At 37.2% G+C, this 27,664-nt stretch overlaps 1 protein-coding gene across 2 annotated transcripts in view; it reads left to right on the top strand.

The window, feature by feature from the left end:
- The window catches only part of SLK (STE20 like kinase), a 79,469-nt gene that overhangs the window by 4,438 nt on the left and 47,367 nt on the right, over positions 1–27,664 (top strand). For both annotated transcript variants that reach the window (XM_053583153.1, XM_053583154.1), the window contains exons 2-4: positions 16,232–16,396; positions 18,134–18,182; positions 18,647–18,796. In XM_053583153.1, the coding sequence (XP_053439128.1) occupies positions 16,232–16,396; positions 18,134–18,182; positions 18,647–18,796 (364 nt within the window). The remainder of the gene's footprint in view (positions 1–16,231; positions 16,397–18,133; positions 18,183–18,646; positions 18,797–27,664) is intronic.

The following is a 27,664-nucleotide window of genomic DNA, read 5'->3' on the forward strand; positions in this document are numbered from 1 at the left end:
CATTTGGTTATCCTTGGTAGAGTGCCATGGCGTCTTAGCAACGTCAAACTCACTCTCTCTCTTTTTTTTTCTTTGGAGACAGAGTCTCACTATGTCACTTTCGGTAGCATGCCCGCAGCTCACAGCAACCTCAAACTCTTGGGCTCAAGTGATTCTTTTGCCTCAACCTCCCAAGTAGGTGGGACTACAGGCACCTGCCACAACACCCGGCTATTTTTTTTTTTTTTTTTGGGTTGCAGTTGTCATTGTTGTTTAGCAGACCCGGGCCAGTCTCGAACCCTCCATCCTCAGTTTATGTGGCTGGTGCCCTACTCACTGAGCTAAGGGCACCAAACCCAACCTCACACTCTTGGGCTGAAGGGGTTCTCTTGCCTCAGCCTCTCAAGTAGCTGGGACTACAGATGCCTGCCACAACACTCGGATGAGATCTCGCTCTTGCTCAGGCTGGTCTCAAACTTGTGAGCTCAGGCAATCCACCCGTCTCAGCCTCCCAAGTACAGGCATGAGCCACCTCGCCCAGTCCTCTTCTAAAAATACAAAGTATGGCCGGGCGCCATGGCTTACGCCTGTAACCCTAGCACTCTGGGAGGCCAAGGCAGGTGGATTGCCTTAGCTCACAGGCGGAGACCAGCTGAGGCCTCATCTCTAAAAATAGCCGGGCTTTGTGGGCTGCGCTTGTAGTCCCAGCTACTGGGGAGGTTGAGGCAAGAGAATCACTTGAACCCAAGAGTTTGAGGTTGCTGTGAGCCATGACACCATGGCACTCTACTGAGGGCGACAAAATAAGACTGTCTCAAAAAAACCCACAAAAACATAGTACAAGGGTTTTTTGACTTATATGTGAAGATATGTAGTACCCTTCACAATTTATTTCTGAATTTCTATTATTTTTAACAAAAGAAAGCATGACATAAAATTATGAATTGGATTACATTTTTAGAAAGCTATTTTATTTATCAAATCAGTTGAACTTGCTTATGTGCTGGATGGAAGTGATTTTTTTTAGGACCACTAATGGGTGTGTACCTTTTTTAAAAATGGTGAAATATACAGTCTTTGTATTGTAAAGTACAGAAACATATGTACATTTAGCAAAAAATCATGTGAATTCTTATGAACAACAGTCAGGGTCTAGGAATTCTGCCCAAACCCTGGAATTTCTCCTGCTTCCTTTTTGGTTTTTGTCCTTTTTCTCTCCCTAAAGGAAACCATTATCCTGTCTTTAAGTTATTATTTATTTGCTTTTCTTCATTAAAGTTAACTATCTAGGTTTGTATCCCTAAACATTGTAAATTTAGTTTTGTATGCATTTGAACTTTATATGAATGGAATTGTATTGAGTGTATTCTGTAGTGTCCTGCCTCTTTCAAAATCAGCATTATGTTTGTGAGATTCATCTTTGTTACTGCCTAGAGCTGTAGTTAGTTCACTTTCATTGTGGCAGAGTAGTCCATTGTGCAATTATAATCACCAATTATTTACCATATGGTACTATTAGTAGATATATTAGTTGCTTCCAGTTTTTGGCTGTCACACATGTTGCTGGTGCATGTAGGCAAGATTTTTGGTAAGACTTAATCTAGGAGTGGAATTGCTGGGTTATAGGGTAGTTTATAACAGTGTGATGGTACATATTTTTATTGTGATTTTTAACTCACCTTTCTTGTATTACTAATAAGTAATTCTTTTCGTATCTTTATTGGTAATTTGGATTTCTTCTTTTGTCTTCAAGTCTCTTATTCATCTTCCTTCTCACTCACTTTCTTCCTTTTTCTTTGTTTCTCCTTTTTTGTTCTTTCATTAGAGTCTCACTTTGTTGTCCAGGCTGGAGTACGGTGGCTTCATTCTAGTTCATTGCATCCTCTAGCTCTTGGGCTCAAGTGATCCTCCTGAGTAGCTAGGACTATTGATGTGTGCCACCATGTCCAGCTAATTTTTGTAGAGATGGGGTCTTGCTGTGTTACCCAAGCATGTCTCAAACTCCTACCCTCAAGTGATCCTATCACCTTGGCATCCCAAATTACTGGGATTACAGATGTGTGCCACCACACTTGGCCTGTTGTCATTTTTCTGTTGATGTCTTTTTTTTGTTTATTTGTGGAGAATGTGTGTGTGTGTATATATATGTATATATGTATTTTAGATTTTAACTATTTGCAGGTTGTAATTATTGCAAATATATTCTCATTCTGTGACTTGTGTTTTCATTCTTACTATAGTGTCTTTTTATGAACGGAATTCTTGATTTTTTTTTTTTTTTGTAGAGACAGAGTCTCACTTTATCGCCCTCGGTAGAGTGCCGTGGCGTCACACAGCTCACAGCAACCTCCAAATCCTTGGGCTTAGGCGATTCTCTTGCCTCAGCCTCCCAAGTAGCTGGGACTACAGGCGCCTGCCACAACGCCTGGCTATTTTTTTGTTGCTCTTTGGCCGGGGCTGGGTTTGAACCCGCCACCCTAGGCATATGGGGCCGGCGCCCTACCCGCTGAGCCACAGGCGCTGCCCCAGAATTCTTGATTTTTAATATAGTCCAATCTGTTTTTTCTTTTTATTTTATTTTATTTTTTTTGTAGAGACAGAGTTTTACTTTATTGCCCTTGGTAGAGTGCCGTGGCGTCACACAGCTCACAGCAACCTCCAACTCCTGGGCTTAGGCGATTCTCCTGCCTCAGCCTCCCGAGTAGCTGGGACTACAGGCGCCCGCCACAACGCCTAGCTATTTTTTTTTTGTTGCAGTTTGGCTGGGGCTGGGCTTTAACCCGCCACCCTCGGTATATGGGGCCAGCGCCCTGCTCACTGAGCCACAGGCGCTGCCCTGTTTTTTCTTTTATACTTTAATTCCTTTGTATTATGTTTAAGACATTCTTTCCTAACCTGTGATCATGAAGTTAATCTCCCATATTCTAAAAGCCTTATTATTTTTCTTTTAACCTGTCTATAATCCACGTAGAATAGATTTTTATAAATGGTATGAGAATAGGAATCCAGTTTCATCTTTTTTCCCCTTATGGATACCCAGTTGTCTCAGAACTATTCACTGGGAGGAAAATATTTCCTCACTGTTCTTCAGTGCCCTATTATACATATGTACATATGTCTGTTTTTGCACTCTGTATTCTTTTCATTGATCTGTCTTTTCCTGTATCGGTATCCCACTGTCTTAATTAGGAAAGCATTAAAATGAATTTCTGCTAGATTAAGAGTTCCCCTTGTTCTTCTTCCACATTGTCTGGTTATATTCTTGGCCCTTAGGCCCTTAGGGCTTCTATTTGGATTTTAGAATTAGCTTGGTTGAATTACACACATGTGTTTTGGCAAGACTTTATTGAAATTATAAATGAGCTCTGGAAAAGTTAACATCTCTATGGAAATGGAATCTTCCCAACTCTGCATGTTTTATCTCTATTTAGATCTTTTTTAGTATATCAATAATGGGTTATCTTTTGTGTGTCCTGAAAAAAAAAAAGAACGGGTTATAATTTTTTCCTGAACTGTCTTGGGAACATAAACTATTCCAAGGGTGTCTTAAATACTTTTTTTTCTTATTGGAATTTCCTTCTTATTTTTGTTATTTACTACCGGTGGTGGCACAGATCCTTTCTGTGCCACTACCGGTAGTAAATAACTACTACCAGTATTTTCCACAGATCCTTTCTCTCCTTCTGAGAAAGGATCTGTGGAAAATATATTTTTGAAGACATTGCCTGTCTTTTTTTATTTTTATTTATTTTTTTTTAGAGACAGAGTCTCACTTTGTTGCCCATGGCAGAGTGCCATGGCGTCACAGCTCATAGCAACTTCCAGCTCTTGGGCTTAGGTGATTCTCTTGCCTCAGCCTCCTGAGTAGCTGAGACTGCAGGTGCCCGCCACAACACCCAGCTTTTTTTTTTGTTGTTGTTGCAGTTTGGCCGGGGCCGAGTTTGAACCCGCCACCCTCGGTATATGGGGCTGGCGTCCTACTCACTGAGCCACAGGTGCCACCCAACTTTGCCTGTCTTAATATGTTTTTATTATAACACCATACTTGATGTATAGAATTCTAGTTAAAAAATAAATTTTTCTTAGAATTTTTAAGATTTAAAATTTAGTTAGAATTTTTAAGACTTTGGTCATTCATTGTTTTTTGGCCTCAAGGGTTTCTCTTGAAAGTGTGATGCTATTTTGTTTCCTGGGTCCTTTGTGATCTTTTTCTCTTAATAGCTTTTCGGATTTTCTTTTTATCTCTTGTTCATGGTACTATACTTTGATGTAGGGCCTTTTTTTCCCCCTTTCATTTTTGCTGGACCCTTTGTTAGTCCTTTTAATTCAAAGACTCATATCCTTCAGTTCTGTGACATTTTCTTGCATTGTTTACTTGATAGCCTGCCCACCCTGGTAGTTCTTGCCAGGGTCTTAAGATTCTTCATGTCTATAAATTCAGTGGACATTTCTTTCTTACTTGACCTCTCAAGAGCATTTGAGACACTTGATCATTCTTTCCTTTAAAAAGCTCATTTTTTGGCTTTTAGGTCACCATACTCTTGGTTTCCTTCTATCTCTAGATTCATCCATGTTGTTGCATATAGTAAGCATTCAGTCTTTCTTTTTCTTTGCATTATAGTATTGTATTTTATGCAATACTACAGCTTATCCATTCTACACTATTTGGATTGATTTCACTTTTTTTTTGCAGTTTTTGGCCGGGGCTGGGTTTACACCTGCCACCTCCGGCATATGGGGCCGGTGCCCTGCTCCTTTGAGCGACAGGCGCCGCCCTGATTTCACTTTTTATATATTAAGAATAAGATTAATGAATATTTTTATACACTTAGTTTACATGTGCATTCATTTCTGTTGAATATATATTGGAAATAGATTTCCTAGGTTGCACAGGGTATATGTATTTTCAGCTTTAGAAGATATTGTACCAATTTACACTCTTACCAGTGGGGTAAGTGATTTTCTGTATCCTCACTGACGTGGTATTGTTGTTAATATTATATTTAGGGCGGCGCCTGTGGCTCAGTCGGTAATGCGCCGGCCCCATGTACCAAGGGTGGCGGGTTCAAACCTGGCCCTGGCCAAACTGCAACCAAAAAATAGCTGGGCGTTGTGGCCGGCGCCTGTAGTCCCAGCTACTTGGGAGGCTGAGGCAAGAGAATCGCTTGGGCCCAGGAGTTGGAGGTTGCTGTGAGCTGTGTGAGGCCACGGCACTCTACCGAGGGCCATAAAGTGAGACTCTGTCTCTACAAAAAAAAAAAAGAAATATTATATTTAACATTTTGTTAACTATATGGTTAAATACAAGTGGTTTTATTTATATTTTCCTGAAATGACTAATGAAGTTGAATGCCTTTTTAGGTGCTTATTCAGTATTTGGGTATACTGTTTTGGTGTGGAATTCCTGATTAAGTCATTTGCCTGTTTAAAAAATAGCTTGAAAATGTGGTCGTAGCAAATTTCCTTTTTCATTTTATGCTGTTATTTTAGTATATCACTTTTAAATAAATACACTATAAATCAAGATATTTTGTTTCGTTTTAACTTGTAAAGCACATATATTTTATTTCCAGCTGGTATATTTTATGGTTCGAAATTTATGAAATCACTTCAAATTTTAAGAGTCTATAGTATGGCTTACCAACATTCAGTGGCAAAGTAATATTACATAATTTTTTTTCATAATATCCCACGAAAATTTCATAAGGAATGACCAAGAAACTAACATAGCATATCTAATTTTGGATCTTTAAATCAACGTTGATAGAACGTTTTGATTTGTTGGCCCTTTCTTTTCTAGTTTGTGCCCTTATGAATGTGAAGAAGTATCTTCCTTGATTACTATGAAGTTGAACTTCTTTTCTTTCATGTGTATTTGTCATTTGAATTTCCTGTTGTAAAGTCTTGTGGAAGCCTTCTGGGCTCCCTTTCTTTTTCTTATTTATTTATGGGACTCCTTATGTATTCTGGTTACTAATCCATTGTTAGTTATTATGATGCGCATAGTTTCTTGTGCTTTGTGGTTTTTCTTTTCACTCACTTTCTTTATGATGTCCTTTTTTGTATAGACATCTGAAATATTGATGTCCAATTTATTAACTTTTTTCTACACAGTTAATGCTTTTTGTCTTAAAAAATTCTCTATTCGGGACGGTGCCTGTGGCTCAAAGGAGTAGGACGCCGGCCCCATATATCAGGGGCGGCAGGTTCAAACTTGGCCCCCGCAAAAAAACTGCAAAAAAAAAAAGATAAAGAAAATTCTCTATTCAAGGTGGTTAAGATGTCTTACTACATTATTATTATTATTTTTAAAGATAGGGTCTTGCTTGGGCTGCTGCTACATTATTAAAGTTTTATAGTGTTGTCTTCTTCTACATTAGGCCTGTAATTATTGATTTTTGCTTATACATAAGGTGTAAGGGCCCAGTTTCATTTTTTCTGTATAGATACCCAGTTGTCGCAGCATGATTTACTAAAAAGATCATCCTTATTGCATTTACAATGTCTTCATCATATATCAGGTGTTCATTGCACATGGTGTAATTCTTTTTTCTTTTCTTTCTTTTTTTTTTTTTTTTTTTTTTTGAGGCAGAGTCTTACTCTGTCACCTAGCCTAGAGTGCCATGGCATCATTATAGCTCACAGCAACCTCAAACTCTTGGGCTCAAGCGATCCTCCTGCCTCAGCCTCCTGAGTAGCCGAGACTACAGTCGTGCACCACTATGCCTAGCTAATTTTTTTATTTTTATTTTATTTATTTATTTATTTGCAGTTTTTGGCCAGGGCCAGGTTTGAACCTGCCACCTCCGGTATCTGGGGGCAGCGCCCTATTCCTTTGAGCCACAGGCGCCGCCCTTTATTTATTTATTTTTTTTGAGACAGAGTCTCAAGCTCTCACCCTGGGTAGAGTGCTGTGGCATCATAGCTCACAGCAACCTCCAGCTCGGGCTCAAGCCACCCTCTTACCTCAGTTTTTCTATTTTTTAATAGAGACAGGGTCTTGCTCTTGCTCAGGTTGTTCTCAAACTCCTGAGCTCAAGCAATCCACTGGCCTCAGCCTTCCAGGAGCACTAGGATTACAGGTGTGAGTCACTGTGCCTGGCCTACACGTGGTATTTTTCTCTGACATTTATTATTTTAGTTTAAATTTCTAGAACGAGTTAAATTCCCCATTCCTCCTTCCCCTTGGCCTCTGGCGAGCATCCTTCTGTTTTCTGACTATGATTTTGACTACTCTTAAGTACCTCATGTAAGTGGAATCATGCAATATTTGTCATTTTGTTACTGGTTTATTTCTCTTAGCATGATATCCTTAAGGTTCATCCATGTTATAGCATTATCAGAATTTCCTTTTTAAGGCTAGAAAGGCTTCCTTTTAAATTCCATTGTATGTATATACATGTTTTGTTATCCATTCGTTAGTGACATTTAACGTTTCTTCCATGTTGTAGCTGCTCTGTACAAATATCTCTTTGAGACCTTGCTTTCAATTCTTTAGGGCTGTGGTCCTGAACCTGCTCCCTCCCCTAGACCCTTAAAAGTGTTGGATTGCTTGCATCAGTGCCTGAACTCTCCTCCTGTCAGATCAGTGGCAGCATTAGATTCTCGTAAGAACCCAACCAAACCTTACTGTAATTGCGCAGCCAAGGGATCTAGGTTGTGTGCTCCTTATGAGAATCTAATATCTGATAATCTGAGGTGGAGATGTATATGTGCTTTATATTTGTTCTTACGCCAGTACTATGCTGTTTTGATTATTACAGCTTTGTAATAAGTTTTTGAAATCAGGAGATGAGGCCAAAAGCACTGGATGCTGTAATCCTGGCACTCTGGGAGGACAAGGCTGGTGGACTGCTTGAGCTCAGAAATTTGAGACCAACCTGAATATGAGCGAGACCCTGTCTCTGAAAAATAGCTGGGCATTGTGGCAGGCACTTGTAGTCCCAGCTACTTGGGAGGCTGAGGCAAGAGAATTGCTTGAGCCCAAGAGTTCAAGGTTGTGTGAGCCATGACACCACGGCACTCTACACATGGTGACTAAATAGAGACTGTCTCAAAAAACAGGAATCTTCAAGCTTTGTTCTTTTTCAAGAATGTTTTATTTGGGGTCCTTAGAAATTCCATATGAATTTTAAGATGTTTTTTTTTTCTATGTCTGCAAAAAAAAATTATTGGGATTTCAATAGGGATTGGTTGAATTTGTAGATAGCTTTGGGTAGTATTGACATCCTAACATTATTGTCTCCGATACTTGAGCATGAGATGTATTTCCATTTACTTATGTCTTTAATTTTTTTTCAGCAATATTTTGTAGTTTTCATTGTACAAGTCTTTTACTTCCTTGGTTAAATTTTAATTCCTAAGTGTTTTATTGTTTTTGATGTTATTGTAAATGGAATTGTTTTCCTTACCATTTAGAAAGCTTTATTTTTTTGAATTAATTTCCAGAAGTCATACATCTGTGCCCTTTTTTTTTTTTTTTTATACAGAGTCTCAAGCTATTGCTCTGGGTAGAGTGCTATGGCGTTATAGCGCACAGCAACCTCCAAATCTTGGGCTCAAGCGATCCTCTTGCCTTAATTTTTCTATTTTTAGTAGAGACAGGGGTCTCACTTTTTGCTCAGGCTGGTCTTCAACCTGCAAGCTCAAGCTGTCCACCCACCTTGGCCTCCCAGAGTGCTAGGATTATAGGTGGGAGCCACTGTGCCCTGCCAAAACTCTTTGTCTTATTTTTAAATATTTTTTTAAATTGTCTTCTTATGTTACGATTTTTTATCTTTTTCAACTATGCAATCTATGCACATTTCCTCCGCTTCTTTAGCATACAGTTTGTTTTGAATATTCATAATGCTCAGAGTCAATAATTTTTTTTTTATTGTTAAATCATTGTTGTGTACATTAGTGCAGTCAAGAGTCAATAAGTTTTTGAAAGTAACTTGTGATCTGAGAATTGGTACAGTGTTTTGGAAACTGCATAATTTTAGCCAAAGTTGACTGATTACTGACATTGTTTTGTTGTTTGATTAAATTTGACTGTTGTATATTCCTTTCTTTCTGGCAGAATTCAGGAACTGACATAAAAATACCCTTTAGAAAAAGAATTTCTGTAATATTTTTTAGAAATTATGGAAAGAGTATGTACAGTTCATTCTCATTATTCAGATTTTGGAAGGTTTTTTTTTTTACATACATGTGTTTATTAGGTTTCCACTTTTTGCCTTCACAAAATTCAAAAGGCTTAAAATTTATTAACAATAACAATGTAGAAGATAAGGACTAGAAACAAAAACGTCGTAAAAAACTGAATGAAGATAAATACATTCAGAAGAGACGATTGCTGCATCGAAATATTAAGCAATAATAATAATGCAAAGAAAGTAACATTCACATTGTCAAATAAGAGTATGTCTATTGTAGAGTGCTTTGACTCTGAAGTTCAGTATGGAGTCATCAGTTAACTTATTTTTTTTTCTAAAGTCTCAAAAAATAGACAACTAATATTTATAAATAAAAGATAATTTCAAAAAACAGATCATGCCAAATCTTATAGACAGTAGAAAAAGAAGAAATACTTCAAAATCATTCTATTTCATCTGGATACACCTGATATTAAAATTGGAGAAAAAATATTATTATAAAGGGGAAATTACAAACATATTTCACTTATAAATGAGGATGCAATATCCTAAACAACATATTAACAAGTTGAATTAAAAATTAATGTTTAAATAATGTACTTTGGTCAAAATTAAATCCAATTTATGTGAAAATTAGTCACTATGTATATGTAAATTCACATATACAAAATCTTTGAATGTTCTCACATAAATATTCACAGATTTTGTATATGCGAATTTGCCTACTTGATAAAATTTATTTGTAGCCCTAAAATCTGTACTCGTAGCACTTGTGTGGTCATTCATATATATGCACAGATCTGCAGAAAATTTGAAACCCCTGACCAGCACATTCTCAGCTAAGTTTGAACAGGGTGACCACTCTGCCTTGTTACTTAATTTCTCATACAGATGACCAGAAGGTGGAGACAGCAGAGGGTAGGGTAGTGTAGTGTAGTGTAGTGTAGTGCAGTGCAGGATGCTGGCTCCCAGGCCAGTTGGACAGGATTTGAATCCCAGCTTTGGCATCTGTTATTGGGATGGCTTTACACAAGTCATGTAATACTTCTGAACCTTATTTCTCTTTTGTAAAATAAAGTAAACTCTGCCAGGATGAATTGTTTCTAGGATTTAAAATTATAAACTGTGTGAGGTGTGTTAGGTTTATGCATGTTTTTTTCCAGTGAGCAAACTACTCATGTTTTTTTCTAATTGACCACAACTAATATGGTTCAGTAGTTGTGTATTAGTGTTTGCAGCAATTTTATAGAACATAACTACCACAAATAATGAATATTAAGTATATATCTTTGTTAAGTAGTTGTGAGTAATTTTACTCTAATTTTGACATTTATTCCTCCCCAAATCTTTATCAGGGCTCTGAAAAAAATCACCAGAATTAGCATGTAATTTAAAACAGGTAACAGTGTCAACAGCTAAAAGTATATGTTTTCCTTTACCATGTCATCCCTGCTTTTCACTTAACAGCTCTTTGGAACTTTGGATATTTGTTATCCAAATACTTTATAGAATTTTGTGCCTTCATTATCCCATCCGTGATCCTTATGGGTTTTAGAAGGATTATGCCAGTTCTTAAGCTATTGTCTCTCAGATCCAAATACACCCTCTGAGCTCTGTTTTGTGGTGCTGACTACCAATCACATTTCTGCTTTGCCAGCTGCTCCATTTTAAGTTTGACAAGAAAGGGGCCCCAGCGGGAGGCTGCAAGGACACGAAGAAGGGACTTAGACCTTTCCCTTTGTTTCCTGTGGGTTTCCTCTCTGCTTTCTTGTTACTTTGACCATCACTTTAATGGAAGTTTTTCATTTCAGCAACAGCAATTTCTTTCTGTAGCAGCAAACAGTGGGTAGTTTCTCAGACACAGAGAACTAGCCTCATCATAACCTTTTATAACGCCAGCATCAGGTTGGCTGGTACCCCTTTCCTCAAAAGTTTGGGTCCCAATCTCACAGGACCTCTCTTCCAAGTTCAGAGACAACAGCCTCAGAGCAGCACTCTTCCTCAGGGGTCTGAGTTTCAGCTCTGCACAACTCTTCCTCCAAACTTTTGTGTTTTAATCCAGACTCTTCCTGTGGCTTCCCTAGTCCTAGGGGTGGTAGCTTCTTCCTGCAGTTATCTCCCTGATCCTTTGTGTTCTGTTTTTATCTTCTCAGTTACCTAGTTAGCCCCAGAGTTAACAATCCATTGTATTAAATTCTCTCTGTTAAAAGAATCAGTATGTTTTACCTCCTGGCTGGACTGATACAAGAATTAAATAAGTTACTTAATGGACAGTGGAGAGAACAGTGCCTGACACACAGTAGTTGCTCCATGAATAATATCCTCTGATAGCATAATAGATACTATTATGTAGAATAACTTACTGGAAGTAATCTGAGATTTTTCTTACCCTATTTCTTTGCAAAATAAAATTTGCAATTTATATAGCTAAAACATTAAAAGAATCACTGAATTTGATTGATCTTGATATAGTCAAGTATCACTTCATTTAGTCCTAACTTAACTACCTTATTCAATTGTAAACTCTTGCTTGTCTGCTCCCATCCTCCTCCCCATTTTCTTATCTTTCTCATTGCCTTGCTTCTTTCTGCGACAGTACTAATCGTTGATGTACTATTTATTTTATTTATCTGTTGACTGCTTACTCTTCACAGTTATAATAAGTACCATGAGGACAGAGATTTTGTATATTTTGTAACGCTGTCAGCAGCTAGAACAGTGTCTGAGATACAGAATGTGCACAGTATTTGTTGGAAGAATGAATTGATTTTAGCAGATCAACTCTTGGTCAAGACTTGGCCAAGATTTTTAAGAGATTTCTATGCAGTAGTTTCCCCTTATTTGAAGTTTCCCTTTCTGTGGTTTTAGCTACCCATTGAGAGAGACCCTTTCTGTGGTTTCAGCTACTCATGGAGAGAGACCATGTTCACGTATCTTTTATTATAGCATATTGTTGTAATTGTTCTATTTTGTTACTAGTTACTGTTGTTAATCTCTTACTGAGCCTAATTTAGAGATTAAACTTTATCTATCATAGGTATGTATATGTAGGAAAAAACTTAGTATATATAGTAGAACCTCTATAAGTTGACTGCCCAAGAGACTGTAATAAACTGGTCAACATAGGGAGGTGGTCAACATAAAGTAGGCCTGCTGTACTGATACGTACGTGTGGTGCACATCTGGTCTATGAAAATTAGATCACCTTTAGGAGGTGGTTAATGTAGGGAGGTGGTCAACTGTGGAGGTTCTGAATATAGGGTTTGGTACCATGTGAGATTTTAAGCATCCACTGGGGGTCTTGGAATGTATCCCTCGTGGATAAGGGGGATGACTGTACTGTATTTTTTTCCTGGGACAGATTTCACTCGTGTTGTTTGTGTTTTCCACAGCTCTGATCAATGCCTTGCATATAGTAGACATTCATGAGTGGTGATGTGGATTGTTTAGTTTTTGTAATTTGTTACAGTCAAAGATTCTTCTATACTGAACAGTTAGGTAGGGTCTTACCTCTTGTGTTGGGGAGAGAATACTTTTACCTCTCAGATTTGAGATCAAATAATCCAAATCAATAGAGTCAATCCTAGTGATTATCATCATTATTATTATTTTTCAATTTCAGTAGATTTGACTTTACTGCTCTTGCCATGAGATAGTAATACAAACTCCATAAACAGTAAGTTTATCTCAACATTAGTAGGAGAAATTAGCAAGAAAAGAAAGAGAGCTTGAGAGACTTATTAACATTTTAACTCTAAACTGGCATGTCAACCATTTGAACTCTGAATTTTTCTTGATGTCTGCAAATTCAAGTTGCATTTCTAGGTTTCATTCAACAGCCACTTTTCCCCACATCCCAGCACATACATTGGATGACAATAAAACCATTCTCCTTTGGCATAGGCTTACAGCTACAACTGTAAGTGGACCATTCAGACAAAATTCTTCCCAAGAAGAATTTTTTCTACTTTCAGGTAGAACTTTTCCTCATTTGCAACAGAACCCACAAATGACAAACACAGTGGTTTTTGAGAAGGAGGAAAAGGAAATTTATTGCTTTGTTTATAAAGGAGGAAAAATGGTAGCTCAAAATACCAATCCTTCCTCAGTCCTAGTGATATATTTTTTTTTTATTTTTTTTTAATTTTTTTTTATTTTTATATTTTTGTAGAGACAGAGTCTCACTTTATGGCCCTCGGTAGAGTGCCGTGGCCTCACACGGCTCACAGCAACCTCCAACTCCTGGGCTTAAGCGATTCTCTTGCCTCAGCCTCCCGAGTAGCTGGGACTACAGGCGCCCGCCACAACGCCCGGCTAAGTCCTAGTGATATTAAAATGATTAATTCATCTCTCTTTTTTTCTTTGTTTTTTAGATTTTCTTTATATTTTTCTGTTTTCGTGTTTTATTTTTTGCTTTTCTTTTTGATAGACTAACACCTTGGTGGGACTGATACCATCTCTGTTTTCTGTGCTGGTCTTTCAATTTCCAGCTGAGAACTTTACTAAAATATTACATATTCTTCATTATAAAAATATTATTTAGACTTAGAAAATGTAGAAATGTAGAAAGAAAATAAGTGAAGATTTAAAAATTATTCTTATTTTGATAGAAGTTATTTCCTAGATGGTGAGAACAAGAGTAATTTTTACCCTACTTCATTTAGAACCGGCATAGAAAATTCAGATAAATTGTGTTTCCCAGCAGCCTTCTATTTGTTTATGTAAAGTGGCCAAGTGGCTTAGTTTGGCTGATAGCAGAATCAGCTTGTTAATTGTGTTTTTAGGAGATACTTGGCTTTCATTATTTCTGTTATTTAAAATCTTAAGCTTATTGTAATATACCACAAAATGAGAAAATATTTTTAACAGAATGAGAATACTTCTATATCTCAGTTTGTAGAGTACTTCATAATTATGCCAAAAAATTTTCTATATCTCTATATGTTGTCTGTAGATATTTTCTATATCTTCTATAGAAGATGTAGATCTTCTTTAGAAAGTCTTCTATATCTCAGTTTGTAGAGTACTTCATAATTATGCTAAGAAGTTTTCGTGGAAGAATTATTGTCATTTCAGCAAAATTGTAAAGAAACATGGGTTGTTCATTTATAATGCATGAAGTTTTAAATCAGAATCTAGTCTTAAAGGGTGTACCACTTTTATACCATGCTTCCAAATCTTACGTTTGCTGAGTTTCTTAAGTTTATAGGTAACACTTCAAAACATCTTTACTATGAAAACATGTACAAAACTAGAATAACACTAGAGAGCTGATTATGAGCTTCGCAGATAATCTTGTTTCAGCTATTACCTTCTTCTCCTCTGTTTTTTTTAATATGTAAACTTTTTAATGAAGTCTAGTATACACAAATCCTAAGTATAAAACTTGACAAATTTTATATATCCTCTTGTATTACTTTGAAGCAATTATCATATTTTTTCTGTATATTTCATCCTTATATTGTTAAATAAATATAGTTATGAAGACCAAGTTAAAAAAAAAAGAGCTCATCAATCTAACATTTAAAAGCATGAAAATCTTTCACATAAAGGCTGAATGGAATAAATGTTAAAAACAAGAATGGAATAACAAATATACAGATCTTAATTTAAAAATGTAATGTCTGTTAATAAAACGTTTTCAAAGATCAGTCATGGTCACTTAAAGTCACTATGTTGTTATTTTCATGAATCACCAAAAAGAAAACCAAACTAAAAAACCTCAACAATTAGGAAATAAACAACTGAATTAAAAAATGGGCAAAAGATTTGAACAGACACCTCAACAAAGATATTCAGATGGCAAATAAACATGTGAAAAGATATTCAACATCATATGTCATTAGAGAATTGGAAATTGAAAACAGGGTACAGGTACCACTGCACACCTATTAGACTGGTGAAAATCCAATGGCAACACCTCCTGCTGGTTAGGATGTAGAACAGCAGGAACTTGGTTCTACATTGATGGCTATGCAAAATTGTATAGCCACCTCCTTTGCAAGACAGTTTGGCAGCTTCTTAGAAAACTGAACATACTCTACCATATGATCCAGCAGTTGTGCATCTTTGTATGTACCCAAATGTGTTGAAAACTTAAGTCTCCATAGAAACCTGCACATGCATGTTTGTAGCAGTTTTATTGTAATTGCCACAACTTGAAAACAACCAACATGTCCTTTAGTGGGTGAATGGATAAGCTGTGATACATCCAAACAGTGGTGTATTTTTCAGTGCTAAAAAGAAAGCTATGCTTATGTTTTTGTTTTGAGACAGAGTCTAACTCTGTAGCCTTGGGGTTGAGTGCCCTCGTGTCATCATAGCTCACCGCAACCTCAAACGTGGGTTCAACTGATCCTCTTGCCTCAGCCTCCCAAGTAGCTGAGACTATAGGCACCCACCAGAAAGCCTGGCTAGTTTTTCTATTTTTAGTAGAGATGGGGTTTTGCTCTTGCTCACGCTGGTCTCAAATTCCTCAGTTCAAGGGATCCTCCTACCATGGCCTCCCAAGAGTGCTAGGATTACAGATGTGATTAACTGCACTCAGCCAAGAAAGAGTGATTAAGCCATGAAAACATTGAGGAACATAAACTTCAGTGCATTTTACTAAGAAAGATAATCTGAGAGGTCCACATATTCTGTGATTCCAAGAACCTGACATTCTGGAAATAGCAAAACTGGAGGCAGTAAAAAGATCAGTACTTACCAGGCATTGGGGGAAGGGAGGGATGAGTAGGCTGAGCACATAGGATTTTTAGGGCAGTGAAACTTTTCTGTGTGATGCTATACATACATAATGGTGGGTACCATTATATATTTGTTGAAACCCATGGATGTACAATACTAACAGTAAACCTGATATAAACTGTGGACTTGATGGTAATGATGTATTAATGTAGCTTTATCAGTTGTAACAGATTCCCACTCTGGTGCAGAGTGTTGATAGTAGGGGAAGTTATGCATGTGTCAGGGCAGGGAGCATAAGGGAACTTTCTGTAATTTCTGCTCAATTTTCCTGTAAACCCAAAATCAATCTAAAAGATAAAATCTACTAAAATAATAATTTTTTTAAAGTATGCGCTTTACTATGATACTTCTGCTATTTTCATTTTTAGGCCCAGAATAAAGAGACCCATGTTTTGGCTGCTGCAAAGGTGATTGACACCAAATCGGAAGAAGAACTTGAAGACTATATGGTCGAGATTGATATATTAGCATCTTGTGATCACCCAAATATAGTCAAGCTTCTAGATGCCTTCTATTATGAGAATAATCTTTGGGTAAGTACTTTCTGTTGATCTATAGTACCTAAAATGAGTTCATCATCCTAAAGAGGTCTATGGGTTTCGAAAGCCTATTTTATGTCTTACATCTTTTATTTAGTTACTTATCCTACTTTATGTCTTACCTCTTTTATTTAGTTACTTGTGTTACTTGAATGAAAGTTGATTTGCTGGGCAGCACCCGTGGCTCAGTGGGTAGGGCCCTGGCCCCATATACCGAGGGTGGTGGGTTCAAACCCAGCCCTGGCCAATTTGCAACAACAAAAAAATAGCCAGGCATTGTGGCAGGTGCCTGTAATCCCGGGCTACTTAGGAGTCTGAGACAAGAGAATCGCCTAAGCCCAGGAGTTGGAGGTTGCTGTGAGCTGTGTGAAGCCACGGCACTGTACTGAGGGCAATGAAGTGAGACTCTCTGGAAAAAAAAAAAAGAAAGTTCATTTGCTGATGAGCGAGTAATAACAACATCATTAATCTCAGCTTCAGAAGATGTTCAGATTTATGTTTCAGATCAGACCAGTTTCATCATGATTGTCTGACATTGGATCCAGGTGGAGAAACTTAGTTAAGAATATTTAATTTCCTAAAATACAAAATTAAATGTCCTTGTTTGTAATTTATATTTAAGCATTTAAAAGTGTCTTAAAGTTTGCTTTCCTAGAAATTATTTATAATTTTTTATCTTAAAGTTTGTTATAAATCATGTAATAAACTATAAAATAGTAGAAATGTTAAATATTTATCTTACATTATTGGGTTCAGCTTTACTGCATGATATAATGGCTAAGGGTGTTTGTATAAATTTTGTTAATTTTTAGAAAATATTAGGCAGAAATAGATATAAAAAGCAAATGTTTGTATTCATTATAATAAATAGTCATTTGCTCTGTTCTAACACTAGTTTTGTCAAGAGAGCTTTTTAAAATAGTTTCAGGTCAGGTGTGGTGGTTCATTCTGTAATCCTAGTACTTTGGGAAACTGAGGCAGAAGGTTTGCTTGAGCTCAGAAGTTCAAGGCCAGCCTGAGCAAGAGCAAACCCTGTCTACTAAAATAGAAAAAGTTAGGTGGCTGTGGTGGGCATCCATATTCCCAGCTACTTGGGAGGCTGAGGCAGGAGGATCACTTGAGCCCCAGAAGTTTGAAGTTGCTGTGAGTTATGATGAGGCCACTGTACTCTAGCCAGGGTGACACAATGAGACATTATCTCAAAAAGAGAAACAAACAAACAAAAAAGGTGTTTTCAGTTTTTCTTTTTGAAGGAAGAAGGAAAGTTTTATGAGAGAAGAGCAAGTAGTATAAGGAGTACCTGACTGGAAATATAAGGTCTTTTTTAAAATCCTATTAATAAAGTTAAAATATATATTTGATCACTTGAATCATAATAGTTACCTTAAAAGTGGGAGTAACAATATCTTTTGTGACAAAATAGTTTATGTAGTACTGTACTGAATAAAAATTCTATATCTGGTCATTTTAGAGAAGCAGGAACTCTACACATGGTCATTAACAAAAATGCACATACTTCTACAGTGGGTTCTCTTTGTGCTTTTTCAAGTGTGTAGTGTTTGTGACTTATAACTCTTTTGACAAGGAAAACCTTCATGTTTAATATAAACTGTTACCATAACCTAGATATTTGATAGCTGTTTCTTTATCTTTTTGCTAAATTGAAGAAAAAATACTAAGACTTAATGTAGTTTTAGATACATGCTTTTTTTTTTTTTTTTTTGCATGCAGATTCTTATTGAATTTTGTGCAGGTGGAGCAGTAGATGCAGTGATGCTTGGTAAATACCTTTCTGTTCTTTATGTTTATATCTTATATTTAATAAAAATGAAGAGTTTCAAATATACATATATGAATATTTTTTCAAACGTAATTGGGGAGTGAAGTTCAATACATTAAGAAATCAAATTAATTATATTTTTGTATTCCTGAATAATTATAATAAAATTCTGAAATGAAATGTTGAGTATAATATGTTAGGAAAGTAATCTTTGTAGATATTTAGTTTTTCCAAAACAATTTCGCTATATATGATCTTTGACAGTGGTTGTATATACTGAAGGATAGATAGCATGCCAATATGTTTTCACTTTATAAAAATGCAGATTTGTGGGCGGCGCCTGTGGCTCAAAGGTGTAGGGCGCCGGCCCCATATGCTGGAGGTGGTGGGTTCAAACCCACCCCTGGCCAGAAACTGCCAAAAAAAAAAAAAAAAATGCAGATTTATTTGCTTTCTTTTTATAGAACTCGAGAGACCGTTAACTGAGTCCCAAATACAAGTAGTTTGCAAACAGACTTTAGAGGCATTGGACTACTTACATGATAATAAAATCATCCACAGAGATCTAAAGGCTGGCAACATTCTTTTTACCTTAGATGGAGATATTAAACTGGGTAAGTTATTCACTTAGATGAAACATTAAAATTTGTGCTGTGATATTTTTCTTTCCCCTGTATATATGTGACTAGTATTTCATTACTGCTCAAATATGTGAAACATGAAAATTTAAAGTTCTGTTTTCTTTCAGACACTTTTTCTTGGGTGAATAAATATGCATTTGTCTAGAAATCCTAAGCGTTGGCAACTAACTTAAAGATACTTCAAAAACAAATTAAGAAAAGATGAACTATAGCCGGGCGTTGTGGTGGGCGCCTGTAGTCCCAGCTACTCGGGAGGCTGAGGCAAGAGAATCCCTTAAGCCCAGGAGTTGGAGGTTGCTGTGAGCCGTGTGAGGCCATGGCACTCTACTGAGGGCCATAAAGTGAGACTCTGTCTCTACAAAAAAAAAAAAGAAAAGATGAACTTTGATTTTCAGAAAGGCAAACCTTTTAAAGACTGATTACAAATTAAATTTTTTTCTTAAATTTTTGAATATAGACTTGTAGATATTTTACATTTGTAATATAATATAGTGTGTAAAACAAACTCAGTTTTGTCTTTATTTCCAAACTCATGTCTAGTGGGTTTTTTCTTTAGTGTTTAGTTTTATATTCTACTTTATTGACATGGTCCATTGGCTAAACTAACAAAGTAAAAACTTAGTTTTGTTTTTAAAGTTTTTAAATTTTGCTTTTTACACTGAGGGCATAAATGATTAACTTCATAAGAAGAAATAAATGTAAAACTAGACGAAATTAATTAATATATATATATACCACATACAAATAGAAGATATCACTTTCTTGAGGAATATCTAAGATATGAATTAAAAACAATCTGGAGATGAAGTCTGATTTTGTCTTTTGGAAGGATATTAAAAGGACAAAATATATTTAAAGGCTGTGTTGAGTTATTTAATTTCACTTTGTTATGACATCTAAACAGGTAAGGCACTAAATTTTAACTTTTTTATTGTGAAATAAATACAGATGTAGAATGCCACAGAATATATAGCTAAGTGACTTTGTTACTTATACAGTAGCTTTGTAATCATTACCTAGATAAAGAAATAGAACTTTGTCAGGTACCTCAGAAGCTCTTCGATGTGCTCATCTCAATCATGGCCCTCCCTATTCTCCGGACTTTTATAGTAATTACTTCCTTGTGTTTCTTTATGGTTCACTTATCTGGTGTGCATCTCTAGATGTTAGAGTATAATCTTGTCCATATATAAAACTTGATTTTTCTTTGAAATATATATATATATATTTTTTGTAGAGACAGAGTCTCACTGTACTGCCCTCGGGTAGAGTGCCGTGGCGTCACACGGCTCACAGCAACCTCCAACTCTTGGGCTTACGCAATTCTCTTGCCTCAGCCTCCCGAGCAGCTGGGACTACAGGCACCCGCCACAACAATTTTTTTTGTTGCAGTTTGGCCGGGGCTGGGTTTGAACCCGCCACCCTTGGCATATGGGGCCAGCGCCCTACTCACTGAGCCACAGGGGCCGCCCTGAAGTATTTTTTAATTTATACAGGTCTTCCACCCATCCCTTTCTTTCCTTTACATTATGGCACTCGTAATGGCATGGGGCAGTATTGCCTGCAAGGGGGCAAAAACTGGTTCTCTGGTGACAAAAAGTCTTAAATATTGCAATGGTTCATGACCTCCAAAAGTCCACAGTACATGAATAGATACCCACCCCATCTGTGGCATTAAAATTTCACAGAGAGGAGGGAGAATTAGGGAAATTGTCCAAAATGGATCTTTGGAGGGTCTAATAATGAAGGAAACATTGAGGAACATTGATCCATGGGACCTGTAGCATTTCCCTCAAATAGCATTGAAGCATTTCCCTCAAATAGCATTGAAGCATTTCCCTCAAATAGCATTGAAGTGATGATTTCAGTTAAGTTCTCTGTATTTCCTTCAGATTGGCAGATGAATCCAAAGGCTTGATACAGCCTTGGTCTGTCCATCCTTGGTATCTCTGCCCTCCTGTGTCCTGAGGCTACCCACATACCAGTGTTATCTCATGTGATACCCCTGCTCTGTAAACAATCTTCTAAATTAAAGAAATTTTTTTTACAAAAAACCCCACAAAGGCTTGATACAGATGGTTTTACATTCTTTCATTACGAGGCACACAGTGTCTGCTTTTAATTCTTTTTCAATATTAGCAGCTTGGTCTGTTACCTGGGCTAGACTGCAGTGTTGTCATAGCTCACTGCAGCCTGAAACTGTTGAACCCAAGCAACTGTCTTGCCTCAGCCTCTTGTGCAGCTAGGACTATGGGCATGTACCACCACTCCCAGCTATGTTTTCTATTTTTTGTAGAGACAGAGACCTCATTCTTGCTCCTGAGCTCAAGCAATCCTCCTGACTGAGCCTCCCAGAGTGCTTGATTATAGGTGTGAGCCACTGTACCTAGTCCGTTTTGATCATTTTAAGTGTACAGTTCTGTGGCATTAAGTACATTCATGTTATTGTACAACTATCACCACTATCCATTTCCACACCTCTTTTCATTTTGCAAAACTGAAACTCCATACCCATTAAACACTAACTCTCCCTTTTCCACTTGCTCCAGCCCCAGGCAACCACCATTTTACTTTCAGTTTCTATGTTTTTAAATACTCTAGGTACCACATATAAGTGGAAATCATATAGTATTTTTCCTTTTGTGATTGGCTTATTTCCCCTAGCATAATAGCCTTAGGTTCATTCATGTTGTAGCACTTATCAGAATGTCCTTTTTTAAGATTGAATAATATATCATTGAATGCATGCACTACATTTTGTTTATCCATTCATCCATTAATGGGCCACTTGGGTTGCTTTCACCTTTAGGCTATTGTGAATAACACTGCTGTGAACGTTGGTGTATAAATACCTGCTCTAGTTCCTGCTTTCAATTCTTTGGGGTATGCACCCAGACATCGAATTGCTAGATCCTATGGTAATTCCATGTTTTACTTTAATCTAATTAATTTTTTTTTTTTTTTTTTTTTTTTTTTTTGAGAAAGTCTCACTTTGCCACCCTGGGTAGCAACCTCAAACTCCTGGGCTCAAGCAAGCCTTTTGCCTTAGCCTCCTCAGTAGCTGGGACTACAGGCAACTGCCACAACACCTGGCTATTTTTAGAGACAGAGTCTGGAACTCCTGAACTCATGCAACACGTGCCCCCCTCCACCCCCAGGCTTCCCAAAATGCTAGGATTATAGGCATGAGCCACCACACCCGGACTCCATGTTTAATTTTTTGAGGGACTGCCATACTGTTTTTCACAGCCCTTGCATGATTTTACATTTGTTTTTTTCTTTTTTTTTTAATTGTTAAATTATAGCTGTGTACATTAGTGCAATCAAGGGGTACAATGTGTTGGTTTCATATACAATCTGAAATATTCTCATCAAACTGTTCAACATAGCCTTCATGGCATTTTCTTAGTTATTGTATGTAGACATTTATATTCTGCATTTAGTAGGTTTTGCCTGTACCCATTCTAAGATGCACCGTAGGTGTGGCCCCACCCATTACCCTCCCTCCACCCTAACTCCCCCCCTATCTCCTCCCTTGGCCCTTTCCCCATATTCTTGTGCTATAGTTGGGTTATAGCCTTCATATGAAAGCTATAAATTAGCTTCATAGTAGGGCTGAGTACATTGGATACTTTTTCTTCCATTCTTGAGATACTTTGCTAAGAAGAATATGTTCCAGCTCCATCCATGTAAACATGAAAGAGGTAAAGTCTCCATCTTTCTTTAAGGCTGCATAATATTCCATGGTATACATGTACCACCATTTGCTAGTCCATTTGTGGGTCGATGGGCACTTTGGCTTCTTCCATGACTTAGCAATTATGAATTGGGCTGCAATAAACATTCTGGTACAGATGTCTTTGTTATATCGTGATTTTTGATCTTCTGGGTATATACCTTGTAAAGGAATTACAGGATCAAATGGCAGGTCTATTTTTAGATCTCTAAGTGTTCTCCAAACATCCTTCCAGAAGGAATGTATTAGTGTGCATTCCCACCAGCAGTGTAGAAGTGTTCCCTTTTCTCCACATCCACGCCAACATCTCTGGTTTTTGGATTTTGTTATGTGGGCTACTTTTACTGGGGTTAGGTGATATCTCAAAGTAGTTTTGATTTGCATTTCTCTGATGATTAAGGATGATGAGGTTTTTTCATGTGATCCTGCGTCTGTCTTCTTTAGAGAAGTTTCTCTTCAAGTCCTTTGCCCACCCTGAGATGGGATCACTTGTTCTTTTCTTGCTAATACATTTGAGTTCTCTGTGGATTCTGGTTATTAAACCTTTATCGGAGGTATAACCTGCAAATATTTTCTCCCATTCTGAGGGCTGTCTGCTTGCTTTACTTACTTTGTTCTTGGCTGTGCAGAAGCTTTTTAGTTTGATCAGGTCCCAATAATGTATTTTTGATACTGCTTCAATTGCCTGGGGAGTCCTCCTCATGAAATATTCACCCAGGCTGATTCCTTCAAGAGTTTTCCCTGCACTTTCTTCAAGTATTTTTATGGTTTCATGTCTTAAGTGTAAATCTTTTATCCAGTGAGAGTCTATCTTAGTTAATGGTGAAAGGTGTGGGTCCAGTTTCAGTCTTTTACAGATCGCCAGCCAGTTCATCCAGCACCATTTGTTAAATAGGGAGTCTTTTCCCCACTGAATGTTTTTAATTGGCTTGTCAAAGATCAAATAACAGTAAGTAGCTGGATTCATTTCTTGGTTCTCTATTCCATTCCAGACATCTACTTCTCTGTTTTTGATCACTATTGATTTATAGTATAGTCTCAGTTCTAGTAGTGTGATTCCTCCTGCTTTGTTTTTATTTCTGAGTAATGTTTTGGCTATTCGAGGTTTTTCCTGATTCCGTATAAAATGAAGTATTATTTTTTCAAGATCTTTAAAGTATGACAATGGAGCTTTGATAGGAATTACATTAAAATTATATATTGCTTTGGGTAATATAGACATTTTAACAATGTTGATTCTACCCAGCCATGAACATGGTATGTTTTTTCATTTGTTAACATCTTCAGCTATTTCTTTTCTTAAAGTTTCATAGTTTTCTTTACAGAGATCTTTCATGTCCTTTGTTAGATAAACTCCCAAATACTTCATCTTTTTTGGAACTACTGTGAATGGAATAGAGTCCTTGACTGTTTTTTCCGCTTGGCTATTGTTGGTATATATAAAGGCTACAGATTTATGGGTGTTGATTTTGTAGCCTGAGACATGGCTGTATTACTCGATCACTTCTAAAAGTTTTGTATAGAATCCCTAGTATTTTCCAGATATACAATCATGTCATCTGCAAAGAGTGAAAGTTTGATCTCTTCTGACTCTATGAGGATATCCTTGATCGCCTTTTCTTCCCTAATTGCAATGGCTACAACTTCCATTACAATGTTAAAGAGCAATGGAGACAATGGGCAACCTTGCCTGGTTCCTGATCTAAGTGGAAATTATTTCAATTTAACTCCATTCAATAGGATATTGGCTGTGGGTTTGCTGTAGATGGCCTCTATCAGTTTAAGAAATGTCCCTTCTATACCAATTTTCTTAAGTGTTCTGATCATGAAGGGATGTTGGATATTATCAAAAGCTTTATCTGCATCAATTGAGAGAATCATATGGTCTTTATTTTTGAGTTTGTTTATGTGCTGAATTACATTATAGATTTACGTATATTGAACCAGCCTTGAGATCCTGGGATAAATCCCACTTGGTCATGGTGTATAATTTTTTTGATGTGTTGTTGGATTCTGTTTGTTAGGATCTGATTGAGTATTTTTGCATCAATATTCATTAGTGATATTGGTCTCTAATTTTCTTTTCTTGTTGGGTCTTTCCCTGGTTTAGGATCAAAGTGATGTTTGCTTTGTAGAATGTGTTGGGTAGTATTCCTTCTTTTTCTATATTTTGGAAGAGGTTTAGTAATATAGGTACTAGTTCTTCTTTAAAGGTTTGGTAGAAGTCTGACGTAAAGCCATCTGGTCCTGGGCTTTTCTTTTTAGGGAGATTTTGTATAGTTGATTCTATTTCAGAACTTGATGTAGGCATGTTCAATGTTTCCACTTTGTTCTGGCTAATTCTTGGTAGGTGGCGTACTTTGAAGTATTGGTCAATTTCTTTCAGAGTTTTCATATTTCTGAGAGTAAAGTTTCTTGTAATATTTGTTAAGGATTTTTTGAATTTCTGAGGTGTCTGTTGTTATTTCATCTTTACCATTTCTGATTGATGAAATTAGAGATTTTACTCTTTTTTTTTCCTGGTTGGGTTGGCCAAAGGTTTATCTATTTTATTGACCTTTTCAAAAAACCAAGTTTTGGATTTATTGATCTGTTGTATAATTCTTTTGTTTTCAATTTCGTTTAATTCTGCTCTGATTTTGGTTATTTCTTTTCTTCTGCTGGGTTTGGGGTTGGAGTGTTCTTCCTTTTCCAGTTGCTTGAGATGTCCCATTAAGTTATTAACTTCCTCTCTTTCCGTTTTCTTGAGGAAGGCTTGCAGTGCTATAAATTTCCCTCTTAGGACTGCCTTTGCAGTATCCCAGAGGTTCTGATAATTTGTGTCTTGATTGTTGTTTTGCTGCAAAAATTTGGTGATTTCCTTCTTAATCTCATCTATAACCCATCTATCCTTCAGCATAAGGTTATTTAGCTTCCATGTTTTTGTATGGGTATGCAGGTTCCTGTTGTTATTGAGTTCAACTTTTATTCCATGATGGTCTGAGAAGATGCAAGGAATAATTTCTATTTTTTTTAAATTTGCTGAGGTTAGATTTTTGGCCTAGGATGTGGTCGATGTTGGAGTATGTTCCGTGGGCTGATGAGAAGAATGTGTATTCAGTTTTGTTGGGATGAAATGTTCTGTAGATGTCTGTCAAGTCCAGATGTTGAATGTTTAAGTTTAAATCTAAAATTTCTTTGCTTAGCTTCTTTTTGGAGGATCTATCCAGCACTGCTAAAGGGGTGTTAAAATCTCCAACTACTATGGAACTGGAGGAAATCAAGTTGCTCATGTCTGTTAGAGTTTCTCTTATAAATTGAGGTGCATTCTGGTTGGGTGCATAAATATTAATAATTGAAATCTCATTATTTCATAATGAGAAATATGAAATGTCCGTCCTTATCCTTCCTTATTTTGGTTGGTTTAAAGCCTATTGCATCTGTGATTGCAATGCCTGCTTTTTTCTGCTTTCCATTTGCCTGGAGTATAGGTGACTATCCCTTCACCTTGAGTCTATATTTGTCTTTTAATGTAGGATGAAATCCATGTATGCAGCAGATATCTGGCTTGAGTTTTTGTATCCAGTCAGCCAACCTGTGCCTCTTTAGAGGACAATTTAAACCATTCACATTAATTGAAAATATTGATAAGCCTTTCGAGAGTCTGGTGGACATTTTTAATCCTTTTGTGACTGTGGAAGTTGGAATTTGATCAAAATTTTCTGGGTGGGTTTACTTTTGTCGTGGAGGATTACGCTGGTCTTTATGGAGTATAGGTCTGAGAATATCCTGGAGAGCTGGTTTAGTTATGGCAAAGTTCTTCATCATGTTAATGACATTAAAGTATTTCATTTCTCCATAATAAATGGAACTCAGTTTAGCTGGGTACAGGATCCTGGGTTGAAAGTTATTTTGTTTTAGGAGATTAAAAGTCGATGACCATCCTCTTCTAGCTTGAAAGGTTTCAGCAGAGAGATCTGCAGTTATTCTAATATTCTTCCCCTTGTAGGTTATGGTTTTCTTTCGTCTGGCTGCTTTCAGAATTTTCTCCTTCATATTAATTTTAGTGAAATTGATTATGATGTGTTTGGGTGTTGTCTTATTCGGGTTGAGCCATTCTGGAGTTTTGAAACTGTCAGCTATCTGAATTTCAGAATCTCTTGGCATGTCTGGAAAGTTCTCTTTCATTATCTCATGGAGAAGAGTCTCTGTGCCTTGTGAAACCACTTCATCACTTTCGGGGATTCCTATGAGACGAATATTGCTTTTCTTTGAATTATCCCAGAGCTCTCTGAGAGAGTGATGTGTTTTTGCCCTCCATTTCTCTTCTTCTTTGAGAGTTTGGGAGTGTTGGAAAGCTTTGTCTTCGATGTCAGAAATCCTTTCTTCTGCTTGCTCCATTCTGTTACTGAGGGATTCTACTGTGTTTCTCAGATCTTTAAGGGCTGCAACTTCTTGTTTCATTGTGTCAAAATCTTTGGTCATTTGGTCTTTGAATTCGTTGAATTCTTGTGATATCTTTTGGTTTACTGCCTGGAATTCTAATTGGATCGTATTTGCTATCCAGATTCTGAATTCGATTTCTGACATCTCAGCTATTCGTTTGTGCATGGGATCTTGTACTGTGTCTGCCCCATTGTTCCTTGGGGGAGTTGATCTACTCTAATTATTCATATTGCAAGAGTATTTCCGTTGATTTCGCGTCATGATTGTTTTTTACTGTTGCCTTTGGCCATCCTCAGAGTTGGGGTGGTGTTTCTCTGAGATTAGACCCAGGGGGATCACTCTATTGTTGCTGGATCTTTGTAGGGAGTGACCCTGTGTAGCTCTTCTGGGGCTGCCCCAGCCAGGGATTTCTGGTTGTGGGAGCAGCTCCAGTGTGTGACACCCTGGGATCCAGCAATAGGGTGAGGCGTGGTGCACATGGTTCTGGGAGTGACTGGCGCCCAGTGACTTTGCCACAGAGGGCCCAAGGCTCCTCTCTGGCCAGGAGAAGGGCTCTGTGCAGTAGCAGGGAGGGCTGTGGAGGGCATGCGACTACCAGAGTCCCTGGCCAGATGAGCGGGCTGGTGTGGAGGCAGGGAGGGTACAGGATGGAGGACGCAGGGTTGTGCGGCTCCCGGAGT

The sequence above is a fragment of the Nycticebus coucang genome, chromosome 3 (assembly GCF_027406575.1).
Source record: "Nycticebus coucang isolate mNycCou1 chromosome 3, mNycCou1.pri, whole genome shotgun sequence".
Classification (NCBI taxonomy): domain Eukaryota; kingdom Metazoa; phylum Chordata; class Mammalia; order Primates; family Lorisidae; genus Nycticebus; species Nycticebus coucang.